The following is a 21,563-nucleotide window of genomic DNA, read 5'->3' as shown; positions in this document are numbered from 1 at the left end:
CTAAGTGGAGGATAGTGACGCAGACAGCGACAATCTTGGCAAAAAGCCAAATAAATCCAAAATCCCCACATAAAACTTTTCCACGTCCTCTTTCTACCAAAGCCCATTCCAACCTTTTCTCTCTCTCTCTCTGCATCGTCATCCTTTTGTTTTAGCTGTATATTCCAGAATCCAAAAATGTTTATCTCCAAACATAACCACTACGTATATATTAATTTCCCGAATTTCCTCTGCCTCTTAAAAGCCTCCTCGGCCTTTTCTCTCACTTCCTCTCATATTTTCCGTGACTAGCTTCCATTTTTCTCCTCCTCTCTCCTCCGAGTCGGCGCCCCCAGTTTCTTGCGCTTAGTCTTATAATTGGTACCGAATTTCTTTTACTTTTGCTATATTTATATATAGAAAAGTATATTATATATATTTTTTATAAAAATATTTAGTTGTAGTCGTAAATATATACGTTTATTATGTACTATAAAACACGCGCAATCACCTTTTCTATTTTTGTGTTATATCAATTATGATATATATCAAAATATATTTATATTAATAAAATATTTATATAAATGTATATGCGTTTCAGATGCTCAAAGAGGCTGATGAGCGTGCTGCTGCTTTATTTTTGCATTGGATTTGAGCGGTGAAAAGTGGAATTTGAGAAGTTCTATTCGATTTGATAGTCTGCTGGTTTTAGAGAGAGAAGTTCGGAGAGAGAAAGAGAGAGAGAGACAGAGATGGAAGGGGAAGATGTTGTGAAGAAAATAACGATTGGCGTTTGTGTGATGGAAAAGAAGGTGAAATGCGGCGCCGAGGTTTTATTTTTTCGTTCTATAATCTGAAAACAGAGTAGGTTGATCAATCCAAGAATGTGTTTGTATGTATATGGTGATAACCTGTTCATTTCATTTGTATATATAGGTGTTTTCAGCACCAATGAGACAGATCCTCGACAGGTTAGAAGCATTTGGTGAATTTGAGGTACATATTTGCAATGATTGGATTCACGCATAATAATTGTTGCTTTTGTATCGGATTTGAGTTTTTACTTTCTTGAAAATGAAGGTCGCAGATTCATATTATAACCTTTATATTTATATTTTCTCAATAGCATTATAGCAACGCCAAAGTTTAAATTATGCAGATATTAAGGGAAAGCGCGTATTTCTTTTTAGACTGAATTCAACTTTTTTGAAATAGATGCGCTCGCTCGGTTACAAGTTATTGCCGATATGCACTTCTTTCTAATAGTTCTGTTGGCTGTATGCTTGTAGATTATATATTTTGGGGACAAGGTCATTATTGAAGATCCAATTGAAAGGTACATTTTCACTTATCTAGCTGAACCATGTTGTATTTCTTGTGCGATGGTAATTGTTGTGTGCGCGCATTTGTATGATCATACATTTACTGAGTTTCCACTTTTCCCAAAAGGAAAAACTTAAGTTCAGTGTACACCATATTAAGTCGTCATCCATTCTAAAAATATTAGGAAGTGGGCCCGACTAATGCATATTAAGTTAACGCACAGAGACTAGCAACATTTTATTGACATGTTATTCTCAAAGACCAATAGAAAAAGGATATTTTTACATAATGTGCTGAAACATGTTTCTTTGGAGGGGTTGGTATGGTTCTCTTGTGACTTTATAAATATGATATGTAATGTACTTCTGCCTTTACGTGTCCGGCATTTTCTTATTTCAGCTGGTAACTGTTTAGCTCATGCTCTGTTGGTATTTTCTTATTTCAGCTGGCCTATATGTGATTGCTTGATCGCCTTCTATTCCACTGGCTATCCTCTTGATAAGGTTGAGGCTTATGCTGCTTTAAGAAAGTAAGATTTACTTCTGGTTAATTTCTTTTTGTAGTAGGTTGACCACTCATAGTTTTCTTACTTTAGAGAAACAAATCTAATGCTTCAAAGCTCGTCAAAATTATTGAGTTAAGAAAATTGTCCTTAAATATATCTTCCTACCATTAATAATAGACCATAAAACTTCTTTTGAAATTTGACTTAGTGGTGGAAAAGTAATGTTAAATATTTGCTGATTGACCAATAGTTCAAATGACTCCTATTTCCCACAAACTTCTCCCATCAGCCGCTATAGGGCGTATTACTGAATAATTAAAAAGAAATGGGGGATATAAAAATACATTTTGTATTAAATTTTTAAATGTTGCTTAGGTACAAGTCCCTCTGCCACCTGTGATGCAAAGCTGTATGGAACAGTGAGGTGCTTAATCAGTAGAAAAAGAAAAAGCAAAAGTTATTAAGGATGTTATTTTTATGGAAAACAGAGACAGTAGTGCAGTTAATTTTCTCTTAAATCATATATGAGATGTAATAATAAGTTCCAATAAAAATTTTAATCACACATAATTTTAGCTTAACTTGCAGAATCTGTGTTGCAAATCAATGATTATACCAGGTCCAAATATGTAAATTAATGACCTTACTAGAATTCAAGTACTTAGCATATAGAGTTTAGAATGATATTCCTTTCTTCTTCGTTTATTGTTTGATATGTCTGTCAATTGCTTACTGAGAGGGCCTCTTCAATATGATTGTTCATAATCTTACGATTTCAATCCTTTTGGGCTTTGTTTATTTCCGCTTTGTTCTATGTTGAAGGAAAAGTGGTTTATTTTTCAGACCTTATCTTGTAAATGAGTTGGAGCCGCAACATCTGCTTCACGACCGAAGGAAGGTTTATGAGGTATGTAGATAGATTTTTTTTTCCTGTTGTTAGTATTACCACTAATTAATTATTACATTTTTTTTTTTTTGGTAGCTTTGCTAGTTAAATTACTATCCTCTAGATGTCAAATGGCAGCATTCCGTGGAGAGTGTTTTATGAAAATTTGTTTTTGTACTGAATTTGTCAGTAAAATACTTCTGTCTTGCTGTAGCACTAAATTAAAATACACGAGAAAGAGTTTTGACCCCAACTTTATAAAGCTCAAGCTGTGTACTCTTCAAAATGCTTTGCTATCTCGACATACTGAACCTACTGGTCCAAAGTAAAGTTTAATTATTAAAGTGTGAAGAAGGATGCCCTTTGTGATATTTGGAAAGTTCATGGAGCTTGTATCTTAGCTGGACTATTTCATTGGAGCATGTATCTTTGCTGGAACATTCTGTTTCATATCTCTCCGTCTTTTCATTTCCTTCCTTTTCTTTCTTTAGTCTTCGTTTTGACTGTAATCTTTTCAATAGGATTTGACAAGGCTGGTGATTGTAGTTGAGCCATATGAGTGTAGAGAAATAAGTTACAAATTACCTGCAGAAGCTCCTAAAAACTGATTGTTAATTCTTCATCATGAGGCTTGAACTTACTTTGTTCAATATTTGTTTATATATTATTTTGTCATTGAACAGTGTTGTCTAATTCCTTAATTTTCTGGAATCCAGCGTCTTGAAATGTTTGGAATCCCAGTACCAAGGTATGCCCTCATAAACAGAGAAGTACCATATCAAGAACTGGATTATTTTGTTGAGGAAGAAGATTTTGTTGAGGTTCATGGTAGCCGTTTCTGGAAACCTTTCGTGGAGAAGCCTGTTCTTGGTAAGCTTGATTTTCATTTATGAATAATGGGTAATATGGAGAACATTGCCACAAATATTGTATTATTTTGTTGTCTGCAACTTCTGCAGCTGGCAATTTTTAAGGTTAACTTCAACATTTTGACTTTTTTATGTTCATGTACGGTAATAACTGATGTTTTGCTTTCTTGAAGGGGACGATCATCGTATAATGATATATTATCCTAGTTCAGCTGGTGGTGGAATGAAGGAATTGTTTAGGAAGGTGAGATTTATATTTTTCAATATTCTTTTCTGTCATATTCACTAAAAGTAAAACTTAAGAGATTGAAAATTCTTGGTGAATGAAAACCAAAAGAGAAATCATGTTCTTAAATTTTGGCTAGCATTTTCCGCTTAAACGATCTACATTTTTTTTTTTTTTTTTTTTTTTGTGATGAATAAAGATCTATGTGTTTGTAATGAGGACAGATAGGGGTACATGAGTTTATTGGCTTTTAAATTGTAGTGGTACACAGTTCAACTCTGTTTTGAAGCAGGTTTAGGTGTTTTGATAGGGTTAGTTCTGAATTTGCCACATTGTGTATTCATGACATCGCTGTCAATAAACATTTCTGTATTCCAGCTATCATTCTGACTGATTTTTATCTCTCTGGCAGCTCATTTGTAATGACATCTGATTATAATCTGGTATTATTTGCATATGGGTATTATTTGTTTCAGGTTGGAAACCGATCCAGTGAGTTCCATCCAGAGGTTAGAAGAGTGAGACGTGAAGGATCCTATATATATGAGGAATTCATGCCTACTGGAGGAACAGATGTCAAGGTTATTTGGTTTGAGTTTATGTTATTTGCATAGTGAATTTTTCATTCATTGGATTTTGTAAATAGATAAAAGGCATATCTTCTTTTTGTGAATAAAATTTATTAAAACTCGATATTCTTTCTTTTTTCTTTGTCAGTCATTGCATTATGCCTCTGCTTTTTACTCTCCTATCATCTGTTTGTCAGTTTTGAAATGACTGGTTATCCAGAATAGTGCTATTATATCATTTTTACTTTTGTTGCATTACATTTTCCCATGTTAGAGTTTATCACTCTTATGTTATTTGTACTCAAATCATTTATTACACTTTTGTGTCTAAAGATAATGTAGGATCATCGTGTTGAATCATTATAGGTATATACAGTTGGTCCTGAATATGCACATGCTGAGGCAAGGAAGTCTCCTGTTGTTGATGGTGTTGTCATGAGAAACCCTGATGGCAAGGAAGTAAGTACTAAATAAACATTTAGCAAAGAAATTATAACTACATAGTGTAAATTTACATTTTTGAGTTTGATATGAATTTTCTGCTACCTCCAACTTTTGAGACTCTCTCTTGGTCCAAAATTTTTAATTTTCACTTTCTTGTGACTTGTGATTTTGATATTTCTTTAGCTTTCCAAGTGAATTCCATCAGGAGTTAGCTAATAAATTCTAGTCTAGGGGTCAGTTGAAACAGTAATGCTTAAATCATGTGTTTGCTACTTTGCTTGACAGGTTAGGTATCCTGTGTTACTAACACCAGCAGAGAAGCAAATGGCAAGAGAGGTTTGCCATGCATTTAGACAATCGGTATGTCATTTTAGAGGGGCAAGATATAGTTGGTATATTGTTTCAAACCGTTATTATTGTACATGGTTTATATTCTGTCTTCTAGCCATATAGAGAGATAATACATCATTTGATACAGTAACACAAATCGGCTTCCCTCATCATTTTTGAAGTTCAGTAAAGCTGAGAAGCATATGACTCTTTCAGTTTGAGACACACATATGCATATGAATACGTTCATTCTCTTTCATAATTTCTTGTTAAATGATCTATATTTTCGGTTACAGGTTTGTGGATTTGATCTTTTGCGATGTGAGGGGCGGTCATATGTTTGTGATGTGAATGGATGGAGTTTCGTGAAGAACTCCTACAAGTAACATTTTTTTAGATATTTTAAAATTATGGAATTAAGCATGGTGGTTCTATTGCTGATATTCACATTATAAATTCAAATCATCAGCGTGTTCACATTTTTTTATGTAGTGTTTGCTAGCTGATCACAACATTAAATTTCTAACTTATGTATTGTACTTGAGAATTGGGTGCCTTAATTCCTAAAAGAACCATTACCTTGTACCTAATTCCCAAGCGACTTTATAACTTCAGTCTCCCCAAAATTGCTGAAGGTGGATAGTGTCTTTATGACTGTTGTATGTGGAGTCATTCCTAAAGTCCTCTGTGGTTGACCTTTTTCGTATTAGGGGAATCAAATTCTTGTTATTGGCTTAGAAATCACCTGTGTGCATCTCTATGAATCTGAATTATCTCTATCATTCTTGATCCATGCACTCAAACATCATGGATGCTTTAGAACTTGATATAACCACCCAGCTAAATTAGATGAAGTGGATTGTGGTCTTCGGACTGTTGTTTCAAGCTTTGGCTTTTCCTGAATTGCCTTTTGAAGCGGGCATAACGGGTTTTAGAGATTTAATTGTTCAGTTTCTTTTAGCTAGCTATGTGAAGATTCAAATAAAATGTATTCAGAAGTCTTGTTTTTGTACGTCACATAAGTACTCCTTTATTTATTTGTATATCACCAAGTGAAAGGCTGGACAGAGGCATTCTTCTTCTCCTTTTTATTTTCTTTAATATATGAATCATTTATTGTCACAAATACTCTTCCACTTTCTTATTAGAAGTACATGTTCCTTTTTCCCAAATACAGGTATTATGATGATGCGGCTTGTGTACTTAGGAAGATGTTTTTAGATGCTAAAGCTCCTCATCTTTCTTCAGCAATTCCACCAACTTTACCTTGGAAAGTCAATGAACCAAGCCAGCCTACTGAGGGATTAACTCGTCAGGGAAGTGGGATTATTGGTACATTTGGGCAGGCTGAGGAGCTGCGATGTGTTATTGCTATTATTCGCCAGTATGTTGTATTTATCCTAGTCCATTTACTTTTTTTGGTAATATCCTAGTCCATTTACTTGTTGCAGTGAAATATCTTCTTTTTTTTCCCCTTCCTTCTTCTTAGTCTTGTGTTTTTGTGCAGTGGTGATAGAACTCCAAAACAAAAGGTGAAGCTGAAGGTTACTGAGGAAAAGCTGCTAAACTTGATGTTGAAGTACAACGGCGGACGACCTAGATCTGAAGTGATTAATTCCTCTTCCATAAATTTTGTTCTCTTTCAGACAAGATGTTGTATGGTCTAACCCACTTGTTCTTGGTGCCTTTATTGCAGACAAAACTGAAAAGTGCTGTCCAATTGCAAGATCTGTTGGATGCCACTCGGATGCTTGTGCCTCGTAATAGGTACTGCTCCACATCAAAACATTCCAATTATTTATGCATGTGCATCTTATGCAACTTACCTTTGTCATCTCTCCCTCTTTTCCATATAAAAGGGTAGAGAAGTTCAGAGTAGGGCTTTAAAGAAAGGTTGTATCTTGTGTATTGTTGATTGGTCTCATGGTCTTTTTATCTTCCTAAACATTGATGAGCAGTTATGCCAATATTTTTTTTTTAAATATTTGATATAATATATTAAAAAAGGCTTTATAACTATCAATTGGTCTGATGGTCTTTCTATTTTCCTTGCAAAAATTTTATGGATTTGGTCGGATGGTCTTTTCCTTAAAAAAAATTGATGAATAATCTAGTTATTTTTAGAACTATTTGATATAATTATTAAAAATGCCTTGTACCTATCCAGCTTATTCTGGCCATATGATGCTCCCTTCAAACATGCTCCTAGGATTACATAGTTGTGATCTACGTGTAAGGGAACAAAGAATTAGAAGGATGGGGGTCAAGATTGGAGGGAATGGTTGAAGCAAGTTGTGGCAAATAAAGAGAGAGAACTCTGGCAGTGGTTCAGAATAAGTTAACCTGGGGGAAAAAAAAGACTGAAGAAAGAAATAGAGAAAATGGGAGTAATTAAAACAATAAAGTAAATAACTATGCAATGGCTACCTACCTTTACATGCACATGCAAATTGGGACTTTTGTGAATACACTTTAATGAGCATCTAACTTCCTGCTTAAACATGATATTATGAATATTTCACCTTCCTTTTAGGATGCTTCTGGAACATTTGTAAGACATTAGGGATATTCATCACATATGATGCATTAATGTTAAAATAATGGAGAGCGATACCCTTTCCATGTCTGAATTAGTTGGAATACTAAATAGCCCTTGTGGGTTTATGCTTTTATGGTTTACACTTTTACAATATTGGTAATCTAATAATCTATTTTTGTATTGATTTCTTGTTTGAGAAACTTGTAAAGGCTTTAATTGTTGATGATTCCTTACATTCTTTAGACCAGGTAGAGAAAGTGATAGTGAAGCTGAAGACTTTGAGCATGCCGAAAAGCTTCGTCAAGTTAAAGCAGTTCTTGAAGAGGTTCCATGGTTACTTGAATTTTGCACTTTCCTTTAAAATTTACATGATACATATGAAGTTCGTCCAAGTATATTAATTATCTTTTACATGAGTCCTATTATGCTTTATTTCAATGCACCATTGAAGTGCCTTTTGCTTCTTACCATGTACTATTTTTCTCACAAATGTCTCATCCAGGGAGGGCATTTCTCTGGAATTTATAGGAAAGTTCAACTAAAGCCTCTAAAGTGGGTTAAAGTAACAAAAAATAATGAAGGCGAGGAAGAACGGCCTATTGAAGCTCTAATGGTTCTTAAATATGGAGGTGTCCTAACCCATGCAGGCAGGAAGCAGGTACTTATATAGTAACTCAAATGTTGAGGTCTTTCTCTATGCATTATCATTTATTTAATTTCATATCCTTAGTTTACTCTTCTTTTATATATTTTCAGGCTGAAGAACTTGGTAGATATTTCCGAAATAATATGTATCCAGGTCAGAATTTTGTTCTTTCTTTTCTGCCTTTGTAAAATCAATTTGTTTGAAATTATTAGAGATATGTATATATAAACTTTTTGGTTAGCCCTTCATTCTTTTCTTGGATATTCTACGAAACATTATCAGATAGTATCAAATTATTACAAAAGGTGTGATAGAAATATATGGGGATAGTTTTGAAATTACCATTGTACTTTGGTTCCTATATTAATGTAGTTCTAGTTTAGCATGCTTGTGGTTAACTGCTGTTGAAGGTTAATGTAATGTTCTACATATGTAATTCATCTTGATTTATATGGCTATTGATGACATGGTTCACCACTCTATGGCCGCACTTATTATTTTTTGCATGTAATTTCATCTATGATTAGCCTATTACAAAAAGTTTTGAAATGCTAGATGGTTGCTTTTGTGTTTTATAACATGCAAAAGCATTAGCATCTTTATAACTCCAGGGTGAATCATAATGTAGTCTAGTAAGTATATTCCTTCGTTACTTTTCGTGATTGATTTTATACAATTGCAGGTGAGGGAACCGGCCTGCTTCGCCTACATAGTACATACCGTCATGATCTTAAAATCTACAGTTCTGATGAGGGTCGTGTGCAGGTATAGCTTAAGCAGAATTTGGACATCCTTTTCTTTTGTCCTGTTTATTCTCCAATTTTCTAGACTCCAATTATCTATCCTTGGCATCATTGACAATTAAAATTATTCACAAGATATTGTTGATAGATGTCTGCAGCTGCATTTGCCAAAGGCCTCCTTGATCTTGAAGGTCAGCTGACACCGATCCTGGTTTGTACCTTTTTCCCCAAGAGAGTTTTGACTGCTTTTGGAAGTTGATGGTTTTTCACTGACTTTATCATCTCTACCAAGGTTTCCCTTGTAAGCAAGGACTCCTCTATGTTGGATGGACTTGACAATGCCAGTGTAGAGATGGAAGAAGCGAAGGTTTGTCTTGATTCTTTTTATGAATAGTTGATGATGTCATATATTTCCAGTTTCAATAACTCTGAAAAAGGTGAAAAAAAAGGAACCTTTCCGTGTTGAAAAATAGGTTGACATAATTATAGTAGTATGTGATTGATGTCCTAGAATTCAGCATACTCAAGGTTTTGGAATGCTGTTGATTATTTTTAACCCAGGTGGTGTTTATTTTCCATTTGCACATTTTTGATTTTGCAGGCTAGATTGAATGAGATTATAACTTCTGGTGTAAAGACTGTTCATAATAACGTATCATCCCCTTGGATGGATGATGGAGCTGGGCTTCCTTCGAATGCTTCTGAGCTTTTACCCAAAATGGTAATCACATTCTCTAAATAAAACCAAAATTATAGCTATAGATATGAAGCCTATATGAAGTTGGATATTATATTAAGCACACTTTGCTGGCATTCCAAGACTCAGCATCTTTTTGCCTTTTCTTATATTACTGCCCAGTGCTGTTCATTAAATTGACTAGGGTTGAAATTGCCAGTTTGCTGAGACTTTATTCTTATTGTTAAAATATATTTGCAATTGCACTTTGTGAAAGTCATCACAAATTATTAGGAATTAAAAGCATGCCTTTGCAGTATGGGGATAAAGTGCCACAGGGCATTTAAGCAAGACTCTGAACAGCCCTGCACCTCATGTGAGGGAGAAAACAACATACTTTTTTCTCCATTTTTCTATTTTTTTAAAAAGTGAAGATATATTATTAAAAAAATAAACCAAATATTAAGAAATATATAAAAATAAGATAATTCATTCTTTTATTTTTGGTGAAATAAATAAGATAATTTGAAAGTTAAATATATATTTATATATATATTAAATTCCAAAGATAAGATAAACTGATAATTATTAACAAAAATTTAATCATACTTTTTTTTGGGGGGACGTTATAGTTTAATCTATCTTGTTGATATTAATGCTTGACGATAACAGTAATTGATAAGGATGACTTATTTTTAATATAATTTAATTATTTTCTAAGCAATAGTGCTATCAGCACCAACTTGTTTACCAATTAATTTGATCATATGTTATTGGTTTGTGTTGTTTGCTTGGTGCATTTTGCATATTGTATTAATATTTGTTAGATTTATGCTGTTAATACCCATTATGTTAGATTTTTGTTTATATTTTTTTAAGGTTTAAATTCTCTTGTGCATATGCTACTAGCAAATTATGTCTACTGTCAAGTTGCATCAATTTTGTGCATAAGCCTGGGAGGAATGCTTCTGCTTTTAAATGTGTTTTTCTGATGAATAGGTAAAATTAACTAAAAAGGTTACTGAACAAGTAAGGCTGCTAGCCAAGGATAAAGATGAAGAACTTGCAGAGATAGGTTCATATGATGTGATTCCTCCATATGACCAAGCAAAGGCCCTTGGTAAGACTAATATTGATGTTGATCGTATTGCTGCTGGATTACCTTGTGGTAGTGAGGGATTCCTTTTAATGTATGCTCGCTGGAGAAAGCTTGAAAGAGACTTATATAATGAACGCAAAGAGTAAGCACTTAGCATTCTAGCTGCTTGTCTAAAATAGGAATCTCTTATTCAATTTATTGAATTTTATTTTTTAGAAATCATTTTTAGCACTAGGAGGATTTCACTGTTATTTTGAAATTGATGTCAATTGCTGAAAATAAGATTCTTATTATCTGATTTGATAGAGGAAATATGGTAGGCATTTATTTGCTGACATTCTAAGTTCTTTAATAATTGCAGACGGTTTGATATCACACAAATCCCAGATGTCTATGACTCGTGCAAGTAAGTTATTTACTATCCTAATCCCTATCCAAGGTCTTCAATTCAAATATGTTGTTTTTACCTGTACAGCTATCATTATCTACTAAGTTCAGAAAGTATTTTGAATCCTGAATTTTGTCTATTGTATGATATGAACTAATAATGAACCAAGTTGACTTTCTTACTCTTACTAAGAATCTATTATCGGTTTTCTGTATTTGATTTGTATGTTCTGTTGAGTTGTTGCCTCACAGATATGATCTTCTGCATAATGCACATCTGAACCTAGAAGGATTGGATGAGCTCTTCAAAGTTGCTCAGGTATGGCAAAATTCAGTTTTTATGTAAAGTTTCTGTTGTATAGCAAATGTGCGGCATCCACACTCATCCCTTTGAACTTATTTTCTTCTTATCCATGAACGATGCTTGTAAAAATTATTCTTTAGCTTTAAGGATATTGTCCCCTTATTTTGTATGAAACACTCCAGTCCCCAAAAGCTAGTTTTGAGCATAAATAGTTTCAGAATTTGTAGAAAATATTTGTGGGGGAAATGAACTATTTTCATCTGCCATCTTTCCTTTCTATGCACATAATATTTATGAATTATTGGCTTAGGTTGATTTGTCATCAATCTTGTCTTTTTCTTGTATTTCTGTTGCAGTTACTTGCTGATGGAGTCATCCCGAATGAATATGGAATCAATCCAAAGCAGAAGCTCAAAATTGGCTCAAAGGCAATTTCCTGTTATTCTTTACCATCTTCTTAGTAGGATCCTTTTGTTGTGTGAAACCTTAATGGACACTAAAAAGTATAAAATGAAGGGACCTTCAATTTTTACAAAAGTATTAAAACCTTGGTTGAGTTCATATTTGGATAAAGTTACCTGATAGTCATACAAATGTTCAATTGTGCCAATCTTTTTGTACCTTCGATTTGTCATGGTCAGTATTGTTTGGTGTATATTTCATATCCTATTACTGCCAGGTATTTGTATATGTAGCTCCCAATCATGCTTTGAATTTAATTTATAATTATTATTATTTTTACATTTTAGATTGCTCGTCGTTTATTGGGTAAAATTCTGATTGATCTGAGGAATACTCGTGAAGAAGCCATCAGTGTTGCTGAATTAAAGAGTAACCAGGATCATCAACCCTCAAAGCTGACACAGGGTGAAAAAGAAGATGCAGAGTGTCAACCAAAGCTTTGTATTAAGAACGATGACTTTCGAAAATCAAGCAATGCTAGTGATTTACCAAAGCTTCACATCAAGAATGATGATATGAGAAGATCTAGTACCACAAGCGATAAATCAATGGATCAGGATGATGACGATGATAAGGAGACCAAATATCGTTTGGATCCAAAGTAAATAGCGAAGCTTTTTATTTTTTTCCTTTTTCAACCGTCATTCTCTATAACTGTTCAAATCAGTCTTTTATCTACCTTCTTTCAGGTATGCAAATGTCAAGACACCTGAACGGCATGTGAGGACACGCCTTTACTTTACATCAGTAAGTGTACAGCTCCTTTTAACTTCTTTTTTTTTTTTTTTTTTTTTTTTTTTCCTTCCTGGTAAATGTGTACAGTCCTCTTTGTTTTGACTGTACTTCAAAACCTTGCAATGAAGATCTCCTATGTTCTTTTGCAAATTATGAGTCGATCAAAGAGAAGTTTTTATATCTTTTGTAAAGGGTGGGAATTCTACTTATCCAGGGGGTCAACCTATCAGCATTGGCATTTATATTATCTCAATCTCTTCATTTATTTGCAAAGCGGTAAAACTTTGACTCACAGTTTGTTTTATTGTAGCCAGAGATGGCAGCTGCACACCAACTGTAAAATTTTTAAGATTATATTATATTAATCCTAATTCTGTTTCTGCAGAAATTTTTTTTTTCTAGGAATTAAATGATTTTTCATAAAAATGACTAATCTAATAAAAAATTGGAAATATCTGGATTACAGTGTTGAATACCTTGGTTGTGTTTAATGATTTTCCAGAACTCTTTCTTAGACCTTTTTGTTTTATTGGTTGGAGGTGACACTCTTTTCTCCCGAAAAAAATGTTAGATGATTGATCGAAGTTATACAGAACATTGTAAATGAGATCCTCAGTTTAATCACGTACTATTATTTTGATGTCAGGAATCACATATTCATTCTCTCATGAATGTTCTTCGATACTGTAACTTGGATGAATCTCTTCAAGGAGAGGATAGCCTTGTGTGCGATAATGCTTTGGAGCGTTTATATAAAACGAAGGAGCTTGATTATATGAGTTACCTTGTGCTCAGAATGTTTGAGAACACAGAGGTAGGTACTATGAGGTTTCCACTTTGGTTATTTATTGCAACATGATTCACAGTAAGCCAGCTATTATGTTCTGGCACATGTTTGGCTGTCTAGCAGGTAAGCTGTAACGAGTCATCGTCTTGATTAATGAACATAATTTGAAGCATGACTGCATCATTTTACCTTGTAGGATGATAAAGGTCAATTGGCTTCTGGAATATAGAAATCAGATTTGAGTTTGATTAAGGAGACAATCTCTGTATATCAGTAATTCTCACAATGTGGTTAAAAAATGAAAAAAAAAAAATGGTACATCCAATGAGGGTGACAATAATTATCCAACTATGATACTGCAAATGTTTTAAATTTAGATAATTCTGCCTGATAGCAGTCCTTCATTGGTATGTTAAAGAAAGGTCCCAATTATAATATGTTCTGCTTATAAAAACCGGTAAGCAAAAGTTTCTCTTTCTAGATTGCTGAAATTTGTTGTCTATAAGATCAGAAAAAGTTTCATTCAATACAAATTACTGGGTAGTTTTCTGAACTGTAAGCTATAATCTGTTCTCTTGTTGTCGTTATGTGTGGTTCTACGAGTTAGATTCTTGTTGATTCATTTTGTTGAGTGCAATGTATTTTCTTGAAATTGAAATTGCAGGTAGCTCTAGAAGACCCAAAAAGATTCCGCGTTGAGATGACTTTTAGTCGAGGTGCAGATTTATCCCCCTTGGAGGTAATACATACCAGATAGTAGTAAACAAAGTTATAATTAATGGATAATCCAAATTGTAAGTTATGGTTATTGCTAAGGAGAGGAAGGATGACGGGGAAAGAACCCTGTCTGCGTATGTTATGGACAAGGTTGGTTTCTAGACTTAGGGCTGGATTAATTATTGGCTTGTACAAGGTGGGATTACTTACGAACTACATGGACCTGTTCTAAGCTTTGGTTCTGTTTCTGTTATTCTGCATCCACCTTGTTTCAATTCCAAATAAAAACTTAGCACTGATAATAGTAAACAGTCATATAAGTTTGTTTTTGTTATCAGGACACTGAACAAACGTGATCAATCTTTTCTTGTTTAACGTAAAACCTCTGTTTTCTCTTTGTTAGCAGAAGGATGACAGTGAGGCAGCTTCATTGCATCAGGAGCACACATTGCCTATAAATGGTCCAGAAAGGCTGCAAGAAGTTGGATCATATCTTACATTAGAGAAGATGGAGAAAATGTTTCGGCCATTTGCCATGCCAGCCGAAGACTTTCCTCCCCCATCAACACCTGCTGGCTTCTCTGGCTATTTCTCAAAAAGTGCAGCAGTGCTTGAGCGCCTTGTAAATCTCTGGCCGTTCCATAAGCATGCAAATTCAAATGGAAAGTAACAGGTATCTTCACCTTGTTTTCCCTTTTTTTTTTTTTTTTTTTTTTCCCCTCATATGTTCCAGTTCCTGTCGTCTTAACATAAGTGGAACTTTTGGTTGGTTCAATAACACAAGCCAGTTTTGAGCTCTTTTGAAGAAAAAAAATTTTGGAAGTCTGACACCTTTCAGTGACAAACAGTCGTGTTGGAAGTAACCATGGATAATCTGAACTGATTTATTCCTGCTCTTTTTCTCTCTCTCTATCTGTATTTTTCTTCTATTAAATGTGAATAACAATTTCCATAATTTGACGTCACTACATATGTGTAATATTCTTTTGACGAGGAATAATTTAAACAGGCCTTGTGTAACGTCTATCGTGATGAGGTGCTTATTCGTTGCTTGAAGTTTCCTATATTTCTTTGGGCTAAAAATATAAAAATAAAAATCAAAGCTTTAAAAGTTTATACACCTTTAAATCTTAGATTGCTCGATTTAAAGACGTCAGTTATAATCAGTGTTACACTACGGTCAGTCATTTTTTTCCTATAACTTCATTTTTACTAATGTTGTGAATTTTTATAATTGATAACGATTGTGCTTTCTCTAATGCTTTTGCACCGGTAGCTAAAGACTGCGAGTCAATAATAATAATTTTAGTCATATAGAGTTCTCTAGAATCGATTAATTTTCTAATCATGTTTCTGAAAGTGTTGTAGTCTCGTGCCGAACTCAAAAATAATCAAAATCTCAAATCACCAAAAATTCTTTGTTGGTGGATTGATGATTCACTTCTTAAAAAGCAAGATTGCGTTTTTTATGTTCTTAGTTTTTAGCAAAATAAAAAGTAACATTAGAATTATATATATATATATATATATAACACAATATTCAGCGTATATAAGACAACCAAAGGTGGAAACCATGATTTAATTAAGTGGGCATTAGCACATATTCTCCCATTCTTGAACCGAATCTCATCGCACCTATTCATTTAATCATTTTCATGTTTCTCACCCATCAAAATCCTCCATCACTACGTGCAAGCAGCTTGGCATACCTTGGAATTGACATGCAATTTTTTGGGTTTATGCTTGCCCACTCTTCTATGGATACCACTCAGAATATGATTTTCCTGATCCCTTAAAAGTCTTAAAACCTATCAAAACATGCAATATTACTTTTTTATCTCGTCCTTCAGTCAGTCCAGGTGGCAGTCATCGGATGGTTTATTTATAGACATGTGCCTTTCATTTACCTACTCTATCATCATCAGAATCTCATGTCGGTTAAAATATATATATATATATTTAAAAAAAAAAAAAAAAAAAAAAAAAGAGAGAGACAGAAAAGAATCTTATGATTATGACTGGTATGTGGAATGGGTTTTGCATGGTGGTGTTCTTGGTTTTGTTAGTTCAATTTTTTGATATTTCAAAGACATTAGGTATCTATCGATAGTAGGTAATCTACCTTTAATCTATCTCTCTCCTACGGCTTTATGAATTAAATATTGTTTGTTTTCAAATTGTGAACAAAGTGTTTGACAAACGATGGCGGGGCTTTTAATTTTTTTTTTTTTTTTATAAATAATCTCGGCAAATAAATGGATTTTTTTTTATAATTATTTTTGTCCTTTTTACCCGTTTTCTGTCAATTTTTTTCTAGTTTTCTTTTTTCCTTTCGAATCGGTTAATATTAAAGGTTGGCCGTGGAACCTTACATTCATACCTAAAAGGGAACTGTGAGAATCCATAAAACTTATTTTTATATTGTTATTTTATTTTATTTTAGTTTTTTTATAATTACAACTTTAAACATGGAAAATTTTCATCCAGGTCAAGATTTCATCCTTAAACTTCAAATATATTTCAACTGTTATAGCATTGGGCCAAGCCTATGGAGACATTCATATAATTCACTCATGCAACTTAATTATACTGCAAAATTATATATGTTCCACTTGTTATAATATATACCCAAATATGTAGTTATTCTAAACAAAGCCATACCCAATATATATATAACTATATAATCAGTAATGATTTAATGAACTATCTAACTCATTTTTTATTATTAGTTAATTAGCAGTGGGATCAATAAATTTTATATGATAAGATTACTTTAGAATATTATTTATTTTTATTTTAAAGATATTAAAAATATAATAGAAAAATAAACATTTTAATAGAAACTAATTAAATTTTTATGTGATATTTAAACAGCATTGGATTTTCCTTAAAAAAAGAAAAAAGAGAATTGAAAATTTTATATATTTTATATTTTATTCTTATTTAAGTTTATATTATATCAATATTTGATATTATAAGTGAGTTAGATAATCCCCTAAATCAAAACTTATAATTAGTAAATCCATGATTCCATTTTTTTTTAATTGATAAATATTACCATATTTATAATTAATTTCTTGTCCATTAAGTCCTTAGTTGATACTTGTTATTTTATTAGATTTTACTATTTCTTTGATTCACATGGCAATTTTCTATACCTTACGGATTCGAACGATACGATTGAATGCCTACTAGATTTCAACTATGTTGGTTCTACCAGCTAATGACCTGTTTTTCTATTGTTCTTGATATATACTCAAAAAATACTATATGATCTTATTATAGAATAAGGGAAGACTTTTGTATTTAAATAAAAAAAAAATTAAAAAAGGCATACCTAATTTCTGGTCCTTTCGTAAGCAATGGAAACTTCTCTCTCAGGTAGCTTACTCATGGCCATTTCTCATCACTTTCCTACATTTTATTTTCGTGGACACTTTCCTACCAAGGTTAAACCAAATTATATATATTTTTTTCGACGGAATAACCATGCAAATTATTATTTGCAAGTACTCGAGAATATATTTTAGCTAACTGGTCCATTTATATAGTTATATGTATCAATATACAGGATAAGAATCAAAAATATGTATCATCTGAGGAATCGTCCAGGTGACAGATGTAACTTGCAGAATACAATCTTTCTTTTTTTTTTTTTTTTTTAATTTTTTTTATGTTTATGTTTATGTATAGAATTACATGTTCTTTTCTAGCATATTGTGTGTGTATATATATATATATATATATATATGAGTACATTACTATTTAATTTTCAAGTTTCTAACAATGTAGGTTCTTTCACTTTTCCATCTAAATAAGAAAAATCAAATAAATTTGCAATTTAGTTAATGATAAAATGAATGGAAATCTAACTTTTTAAAAAAAAAGACAACTTTATTTTTTATTTTTGAATAATTATTTTAGGTGAGAAAAATGTTGGTTAGAATTAGATTTTCATATTTAAAAAAAAAAATGTGTAAAAGTTATTCTCACTAAGTGTCATTTTGAGATTTGCCCAAAAAACTAGTTTTATGAATTAGTTTCTTTCTTTGGTGTTTGGTTTGTAATGAAATTTTTAGGATTTTTAAGTAATAAAATTAATCTGTATCTTCTAATTAGGAATAAAATTATCTTTTAAAAAAATGTCATCACTTTTTTTTAGAAATCTTAAAGTATCTTTAATAATAAATATGAATTGCTTTTTATTTAACATAAAAATAACATCATTTAAACATAAGCTACATAAATGAAGTTTCAAAATTGTAATTGTTTCTAATAATAACGCACACAAAAACTGTTAATGGTTATTAATTAGTTAAATATTTTATTAATTTTTTTTAAAGAATCGAAGTTTTTAAGAAAATTTTTGTTTTTTAGAAAATTTAAAAATGTTTAATAGAGCTGTAGAAGTAGATGTCCACTTTGAAAATGTTTAACTTATTTTAGCATTCATTGTAGACATTACTATTAAAGAACATTTTTTTGTAAATTACTGTCTATATTGTTTATGTGATATGTTTATTTTGCAATTTACATCTTAATGTTTAAGATGCTTTCTAAATAACGCTATTTTGAGAAAATTTACTTTCAACTTTATTTTACCAAATGGTGAAAATTAAATTTTCAATGGTTCCACGTTTTAATTTTCCTAAGAAATTTCATATTCTTACAAAGAATGACAATTTTCAAATAAAGTCTAAAAATTGAAATTTACCCTTCATTTATAATATAAAACTTAATTTAATTACTTTTTAATCTCAATATTTTTATTATTAGCCAAACAAAAGAAAATTAATTCTTTAAAAAGCTAATGAAAAAATTCAATTTCTGCTAAAATTTGGCATTTCCCAATACGTTAGAATGATTATTAATAAAAATTTGATTTTAAATCTATTGTTTCACATTTCCCTAAGGATTTAAAAAATTACATCGGATATTTTTAGATAATAATAGCTTTAAAACCAACGACAAAATAAGCATAACAAAACTTTCAACGATAAAATAAGTATAACATATAACATCTTTTTTTGGTTGAAACTTTTTTTTTTGAGAAAAAGAAGATAAGATTGTATTAAAAAAAATTAAGTGTCTATTTGATAGGTTTTTTTTTTTAAACCAAGAGCTCTACTTGGAGGATAAAAATTCTCTTGTTTTTATTAAAAATAAATATGTTTGATAAGAGTCAACAAATACTTATTGATCAAATAATAACTTCTTTAAACTGTTTTAAGATAAGTATAAATTTTATATTTATATAGAAAAATATATTTTTTTAGCTTATATGAAAACTCAATGAATATTTAATTAAATTTTTTTATTTACAATTAAATATTTATTAGATTTTTAATAAAATAATTTTTTCTAAAAGATTTATTATATAAATTTTTATAAATTAAAGTTTTAGTTTCGTCAATTATACCAAATAGATTCTACATACAGTTATATTGTGTTTAGCAAATCCTGGCACGTTTATCTGGGCACATGACCGCCGTTTTAATTTTGATGCAATTAAACTGCACGATATAAATTTATGGGGTTTGGGTTAACACAGTACTGGAGTATTTCATTTCCCCCACCTAAAACGCAGCTCTTTTTTGTTAAAAAGAAAACCATTTTCTTTTTCATATTTATCCATTTTCTTTCTTTTTTTTTTCTATATGAAAATGTTATATTTTTCTTAATTTTTTACATTATATAATATTACGTAATGTAATAATAATAATAATTATTATTATTATTATTATAAATAGAGATAAAAATTCAATTTAACATATTAAAGATAATGAAATTATTTATGAAAATTCATTATAATGTTAAAAGAAAATGACGACTTAATTTTTATTAATTATAATAGAAAATTAAATATTATTAATTTTTAAATATTCTTTTAATACATTTAATATTAAACAAATATTTTAATATATATATATATATATATATATATATATATATATATAACTTTTTAGAACAATATATATAACTTTTGATAGCGCAACTCTATTAAATATGTTATGAATAATGTAATTATTTTTAAAAGCTATCTGATAAGTAATAAAAAAATCAATTTATTTATTTTAAAATAATAATAATAATTATATGAATAATAATAATAATAAATTTTAGTTTAACAAAAATATTTTTTCTAAAAAAAAATTATACTACAATGCAACTCAATTTTACAAAATTAAAACGATACAATCCTATATATTAAATATACCAAACTCACACTTTTAGACATAGCAAAAATTGTTTATATATTGTTGCTGATAAAGTTTCCATTTTTATTTTGTCTTTTTGACCTTTTTCTTTTGGATTTAACGAAAAGACAAGGATGAAAAATTACTTAATTAAGCAATTACGATTTGACTACCCCAAAAAAAATAAAGCTATTATTTGATTTCAATGACGTGCACATAAGATAAGCTAAGTAATAATTTATTTAATACACGATTAAGTAATCTCAAGTAGTATTTCATTTTATTGTACTTCTGAGCCCCTTCATCATTTTAAAAATAACGTGTGGCATTCTATTATCGTGCGTTTGAGTATGGGAATTGAATAATAACAAAGCATGGCATTCTATTATCGTGCGTTTGAGTATGGGAATTGAATAATAACAAAGCATGATTGAATTTTCGAAAAATTTTTGCTAACATTCTAACTTTTCTATGTGGTGATTGGTGAATATATTACAACTCATATTGGAAAAGAAAAGGCGATTTTTTTTTATTTTTAATTTTATATATTTCAAAATTTAATTAACAGATAAAATCGAGTCACATTCATTCATGATTTTGAGACACTTTTGCAGGACAAGGATTAAAAAGAAGTAATTAATTTTCCGAAACTATCTGTTATATATATATATATATATATTTATATATCTTTTTTCTAATACTTATTTAATTTAAATGAAAGAGAAATGTAAGAAAATAAAGGCCAGGGACAATCTTGACCTTACGATGTCGAATTACCAAAAGTGCGCGCGCGTAATGAAAAATCAGGAGTGCCCCACGCAACAAAAGTTGGAATTTTTTTTTTTTTTTTTTTTTTGGGGTGGTGAAACAACTAAGGCTTGAGTTATACCAGTTGTGGGGACTTGGAAATTATAAATCTAACCAAAATACGTGTCTCCAACTTAGCTTGAAAGATATTTACCAAAAAGAACTTAGATTGGAAGATAGGAAGTACAATTTAGAAAAACAGCGGATTTTATTTTATTTTTGGTTTCTTTAGGGAAAAGAAAAAGCAAAAGAAAATTTTAAGTTTGCTAATAAATTAAGCCTACCAATGAATTTTGCCGAAGCACATTAACGAAATATCGAAATATCTAATAC

The 21,563-nt window shown here is 31.0% G+C and overlaps 1 protein-coding gene across 8 annotated transcripts; it reads left to right on the top strand.

The window, feature by feature from the left end:
* Positions 1 to 98: 98 nt before the first annotated feature.
* Positions 99 to 15,292, top strand: LOC107435658 (inositol hexakisphosphate and diphosphoinositol-pentakisphosphate kinase VIP2). 8 transcript variants are annotated; one of them, XM_060816183.1, is made up of 32 exons: positions 99 to 360; positions 581 to 809; positions 916 to 975; positions 1,269 to 1,315; positions 1,748 to 1,831; positions 2,651 to 2,714; positions 3,410 to 3,563; positions 3,736 to 3,806; positions 4,265 to 4,369; positions 4,724 to 4,816; positions 5,087 to 5,161; positions 5,428 to 5,513; positions 6,309 to 6,515; positions 6,639 to 6,738; positions 6,828 to 6,898; positions 7,914 to 7,995; positions 8,173 to 8,328; positions 8,427 to 8,469; positions 8,999 to 9,081; positions 9,208 to 9,270; positions 9,352 to 9,426; positions 9,661 to 9,780; positions 10,735 to 10,976; positions 11,196 to 11,240; positions 11,474 to 11,540; positions 11,882 to 11,953; positions 12,275 to 12,588; positions 12,677 to 12,734; positions 13,369 to 13,540; positions 14,178 to 14,248; positions 14,630 to 14,899; positions 15,236 to 15,292. In XM_060816183.1, the coding sequence occupies exons 2-31, from the start codon at positions 732 to 734 to the stop codon at positions 14,894 to 14,896; spliced, it is 3,225 nt and encodes a 1,074-aa protein (XP_060672166.1). In that variant the 5' UTR covers positions 99 to 360; positions 581 to 731; the 3' UTR covers positions 14,897 to 14,899; positions 15,236 to 15,292. The 8 variants fall into 8 exon arrangements, with proteins under 8 accessions (XP_060672166.1, XP_060672164.1, XP_060672165.1 ...); XM_060816181.1 differs by having other exon boundaries at positions 15,015 to 15,292; XM_060816182.1 differs by having other exon boundaries at positions 15,011 to 15,292.
* Positions 15,293 to 21,563: the final 6,271 nt, after the last annotated feature.

This window comes from Ziziphus jujuba, chromosome 4 (genome assembly GCF_031755915.1).
Source record: "Ziziphus jujuba cultivar Dongzao chromosome 4, ASM3175591v1".
NCBI lineage: Eukaryota > Viridiplantae > Streptophyta > Magnoliopsida > Rosales > Rhamnaceae > Ziziphus > Ziziphus jujuba.
This window is presented reverse-complemented; position numbering and strand designations above follow the sequence as displayed.

Excerpts from the sequence above, each read along its gene's own strand:
- LOC107435658 (XM_060816183.1), top strand. The coding sequence starts at position 732 with ATGGAAGGGGAAGATGTTGTGAAGAAAATAACGATTGGCGTTTGTGTG. Across the intron at positions 6,516-6,638 it reads GTTATTGCTATTATTCGCCA|TGGTGATAGAACTCCAAAAC; the intron begins GTATGTTGTATT and ends GTTTTTGTGCAG. Across the intron at positions 11,541-11,881 it reads AGCTCTTCAAAGTTGCTCAG|TTACTTGCTGATGGAGTCAT; the intron begins GTATGGCAAAAT and ends TTTCTGTTGCAG.